This window comes from Salvelinus sp. IW2-2015, unplaced genomic scaffold (assembly GCF_002910315.2).
Source record: "Salvelinus sp. IW2-2015 unplaced genomic scaffold, ASM291031v2 Un_scaffold7544, whole genome shotgun sequence".
Classification (NCBI taxonomy): Eukaryota; Metazoa; Chordata; class Actinopteri; order Salmoniformes; family Salmonidae; genus Salvelinus; species Salvelinus sp. IW2-2015.
In genome coordinates, this window is record NW_019948804.1 from 1 (window position 1) to 5,256 (window position 5,256).

The 5,256-nt window shown below is 54.7% G+C and overlaps 1 protein-coding gene across 1 annotated transcript; it reads left to right on the plus strand.

Annotated features, from left to right (window-relative positions):
* Positions 1–930: 930 nt before the first annotated feature.
* On the plus strand, positions 931–3,507 carry LOC112079294 (uncharacterized; the record flags this gene model as incomplete). Its single annotated transcript, XM_024145284.2, has 1 exon — positions 931–3,507. A coding segment is annotated over one exon (2,577 nt), but the record flags the coding sequence as incomplete, so codon positions are not given.
* Between the last annotated feature and the right edge of the window lie 1,749 nt (positions 3,508–5,256).

The window sequence follows — 5,256 nt, forward strand, 5'->3', positions numbered from 1 at the left end:
AGTGATAGAGGAGCTACTTCATTTCTTCACGGGAGTCCAAAGGTATTTCAAATGGTGATAGGCCTATTCATCGTGTCACGTTATAATGTTCAAGGGGGAGCGGTCTTTTCCATATGTCTGAATAAGGCATATCATCTTGTCAACGAAGTCAGGATATTCCAGTGAACTATATAGGCTATTTCATCTGTCACGAATGTCAAGGTATTCATGTGAATAGGCTATTCCATTCTGTCGCGATAATTCCGCTGGACTATGACTTCGGTGTCAAGGTTTTCAGTGATAGGCTATTCATTTCTGTCGACGAATGTCAAGCGGGTATTCAGTGATAGGCTATTCATTCTGTCACGAATGTCAAGAGGTATTCAGTGTGATAGGTATTTCACCTGTCACGAATTCAAGTTATTCAGTGATAGGCTATTCACCTGTCACGAATTCAAGGTAATTCATGATAGGCTATTCATCTGTCACGATGTCAAGGTATTCAGTGATGTAGGCTTTTATCTGTCCCACTTGATGTCAAGGTTTCAGTGATAGCTATTCATCTGTCACTAATGTCAAGGTATTCAGTGATAGGCTATTAATCTTGTCACTGCATGTCAGGTATTCAGTGATAGGCTATTCATCTGTCACTGATGTCAATGTATTCAGTGATTAGGTCGTTTCTTCTCAGACAACTTTTCAGACAATAGGTTGTGCAGAATATTACTAATAATTACCCAAGGAGCTGAATGTTACAATAGCCCTTTGCTTCACTTGGCCCTTTGTGTGTGTTGTTGTGTGTGTTTGTGTGTGTGCTGTGTGTGTGTGTGTGTGTGTGTGTGTTGTGTGTGTGATGTGTGTGTGGTGTGTGTGTGTGTGTGTGTGGCTGCACAGCTTCTAGAGCATCTGAGATGAATCTCTTGTCATCTTAAACACTAGGATTACCTATAGAGCCAGCCAGCCCACCATCCACTCAGCCAGCCAGCCAGCCCCACCATCCAGCCTTACCAACCAGCCAGCCAGCCCACCAAACCATCCATCCATCCAGCCAGCCAGCCCCCCATCCACCTCGCCAGCCAGCCGCCACCATCCAGCCTACCAACCAAGCCAGGCCTACCATCCAGCGCAGCCTGCCAGCCCACCATTCCAGCCCACCAAAACATCCAAGCCAGCCAGCCCACCATCCAGCCCTACCCAACCATCCAGCCAGCCCACCCATCGCAGCCAGCCCACATCCAGCCAACCACCAGCCACCATCATCCCGGCCACCATCCAGCCCACCAGCCAACCACCATCCAGCCCACCAGCCAGTCCACCATCAGCCTGCCAGCCCACCATCCAGGCCTGCCAGCCCCACCATCCAGGCCTGCCAGCCCACCATCCAGCCCTGCCAAGCCCACCATCCAGCCTTACCAACCATCCAGCCAGCCACCATTCAGCCAGCCCACCATCCAGCCAGCCCACCATCCAGCCAGCCACCATCCAGCCCACCATCCAGCCAGCCCACCATCCAGCCAGCCCACCATTCCAGCCAGCTTCACCATCCAGGCAGCCACAGCCAGCCCACCATTCAGCCAGCCCACCCATCCAGCCAGGCCACCATCCAGGCCAGGCCCACCATCCAAGCCAGCCACCATCCAGCCAGCCCACCATGCCAGCCAGCCCCCACAGTCAGCAGCCCACCATCCAGCCAGCCCCACCATCCAGCCAGCTCACCATCCAGGCAGCCCCACCAGCCAGCCCCCACCATCAGTCCACAGCCCACCATCCAGCCAGGCCACCATCCAGCCAGCCCACCATCCAGGCCCACCATCCAGCCAGCCCACCATCCAGCCAGGCCCACCATCCAGCCAGCTCAACCATCCAGGCAGCCCACCAGCCAAGCCACCATCCAGCCAGCCCACCATCCGCCAGCCAGCCCACCATCAGCCCAGCCCACCATTCCAGCCAGCCCACCATCCAGCCCAGCCATCCAGCCCACCAATCCAGCCAGCCCACATCCAGGCCAGCCCACCATCCAGCAGCCCACCATCCGCCAGCCACAATCCAGCCCACCATCCAGCCAGCCACCATTCCAGACCCACCACCCAGGCCCACCATCCAGCCAGCCCATCCAGCCCACCATCAGTCAGCCCCACCTTCCAGCCCCACCATCCAGCCTCATCATCCAGCCAGCCAGCCATCCAGCCCACCATCCAGCAGGCCCACCATCCAGCTCACCATTCAGCCAGCCCACCAATCCAGCCAGCCACCATCCAGCTCATCATCCAGCCATCCAGCTGCCAGCCGTTCCAGTCAGCTCACCATCCAGTCAGCTCAACATCCGCCAGCTCACCATCCAGCCAGCCATCCAGCCTACCCAATTCCAGCCAGCTCACCATCCAGCCAGCTCACCATCCAGCCAGCCCACCATCCATCCAGGCCCACATCTCAGCCAGCTCACCATCCAGCAGCCCAACATCCAGCCCACCATCCAGCGGAGTCCACCAGCCAACCCACCATCCAGCCAGCCCACCACATTCCACGAGCCCACCATTCCAGCCAGCCCACCATCCAGCCAGCCCACCATCCAGCCCAACATCCAGCAGCCCACCAGTCAGCAAGCCCACCATCATCCCAGCGAGCCCACCATCCAGCCAGCCCACCAGCAGCCACCAGCCAGCCCACCATCCAGCCAGCCACCATCCAGTCAGTCACCATCCAGCCAGCTCACCATCCAGCCAGCTCACCCATCCAGCCCCACCATCCAGCCAGCTCACCATCCAGCCAGCTCCACCATTCCAGCCCACCATCCATCCAGCCCACCATCCAGCCAGCTCACCATCCAGGCAGCCCACCATCCAGCCACCATCCAGCCCACCATCCAGCGAGCCCACCATCCAGTCCACCAGCCAGCGAGCCCCACCATCCAGCGAGCCCACCATCTCAGCCAAGCCCCCACCATCCAGCCCAACATCCAGCCAGCCCACCACTCCATGCCAGCGAGCCCACCATCAGCAGCCCACCAGCCAGCCACCATTCCAGCGAAGCCACCATCCATTCAGCCCACCATCCAGCGAGCCACCATCCATCCGCCCACCAATCCATCCAAGCCCAACATCCATCCCACCATCCAGCCAGGCCCACCTTCCATCCAGCGAGCCCACCATCCCAGCCAGCCCCATCCAGCCAGCCCACCATCCAGCCAGCCCACCATCAGCAGTCCCACACACGAGCACCACAGCGGCCCACCAATCCACACCCACCATCCAGCCAGCCCCAACATCCAGCCAGCCCACCATCCAGCCAGCCCCAGAACCAGCCAGCCCATCCACCGCCACCCACCACCACCATCCAGCCAGCCAACCATCGCAGGCCCACCATCCAGTCCAGGCCCCACCACCCACCACCGCCCACCACCAGCCCACCATCCATGCCACCCACCATCCAGCCAACATCCAGCGAGCCCACCATCCAAGCCAGCCCACCATCCAGCCAGCCCCCACCATCCAGCCCACCATCCAGCCAGCAGCCATTCCACCACCATCAGCCAGACCAGGCCATCCAGCCAGCCATTTAAATGGAAAAAGAAACAAATTTCATTACATTCTCCCACAGAGCTCCACTGCCACATGTGTGTGTGTTGTGTGTGTGTGTGTGTTGTGTAGTGCTGTGGTGTGTGTGTGTGTGTGGTGTGTTGTGTGTGTGTGTGGTGTGTGGTGTTGCGTGGTGCATCTTTTTAATTACCTGGTTGTAGAAGCACGAAGCATGGAGGGCTTGAACCCCCTGCCAGTCGGTCTGTCTGTTGACTGCAAAGCTTTGGTTCACACTTGAGTAAGACAGAACAAGCAGCCTCGCTGGGCCACACTTTACATGCATGGCAGGCAGGGTCTAATTACAAGGCAGAGTGGAAGATACTGGGGTCTATTTGGGGCTGAGAGGGACAAGTGATGCACATGTACACACACACACACACACCATCAGCAGGACATTGTTTAGGTAGAGGATAGAGGATGCTCATTAGGAGGGTATTATGTTTAGCAGCAGTATTCCCCTCAGAAGGCAGACAGCCACTGATGATGCTGCCTACTGCTGCCTGCCAGCTTACTGCTCTGCCTGATTGCTTAATGCCTGGTCCGTGCCTGCCACCCTGTTTTTCCGACTGCCTGCCTGTCTGCCTGGTTACTGCCTGCCAGCTTATAGCCTGTTCCCTGCCTGCCTCCCTGCTTTCTTACTGCCTGCCTACTTACTGCTTGCCTTGCTGACTGCCTCCCTGCCCCCTGCTTGGCAACAGATGTTGCAGCTGGCTGGCTTTCATAGCGCCAAGCCTGTGTTGTGAAGCCTACACTTCTCCATCGTTCATTTGGGCTGTGTATCATTTCCCGTCCCTCTGCTGAACTATGACACGTTCATGTGGAATTCCAGGAAAGAAATTGCTGTGATATCTCTAGACCTATTGTTGGGCTTAAATGTACAAAAAAATGAAAGGCATGTTTTTCTCAAAGCTATTTTGGTGTATTTCTGAAGGTCATTCTAGACAGAATGTCTTGTGATGGAGTTGATATGTTCTCTACTACTGTAACTTTCACATGCTGTCAGTCAGCTGGAACGGGCAGGCACCTCAGGCAACAGGCTCCACAGGGTAGGGCTCAATACCATGTTATGTAACCCAGACAGAGACACTCAGAGAAGTCACTAGTGTAACTCATAACAAGACTACATCCTCTGTAATTAGCCAGTGTTTACCTCATGAAGTAAGTCACTAAGTAACTCATAACAGCACACATTCCCTTAATGTTAATTAGCGTGTTTTACCTCAAAAGTCACTAGAGTGTAACTCATAACCAGACTACATCCCCTTGTAATTAGCCAGGTGTTTTACCTCAGAAGTCAACTAGGTGTAACTCATAAACAGACTACATCCCTTTGTAATTAGCCAGTGTTTTACCTCAGAAGTCACTAGGTGTAACTCATAACAGACTACATCCCTGTGTAATTAGCACCGTGTTTATCCTCAGAAGTCACTAGTGTAACTCATAAACAGAACTACATCCCTTTGTAATTAAGCCAGGTGTTTTACCTCAGAAGTCACTAGGTGAACTCATAACAGACTCATCCCTTGTAATTAGCCAGTGTTTACCTCAGAAGTCACTAGGTGAACTCATAACAGACTACATCCCTTTTAATTAGCCAGTGTTTACCTCAGAAGTCACTAGGTGCTAACTCATAACAGACTACATCCCTTGTAATTAGCAGTGTTTACCTCAGAAGTCACGAGGCTACTTCCAAAACGGATTT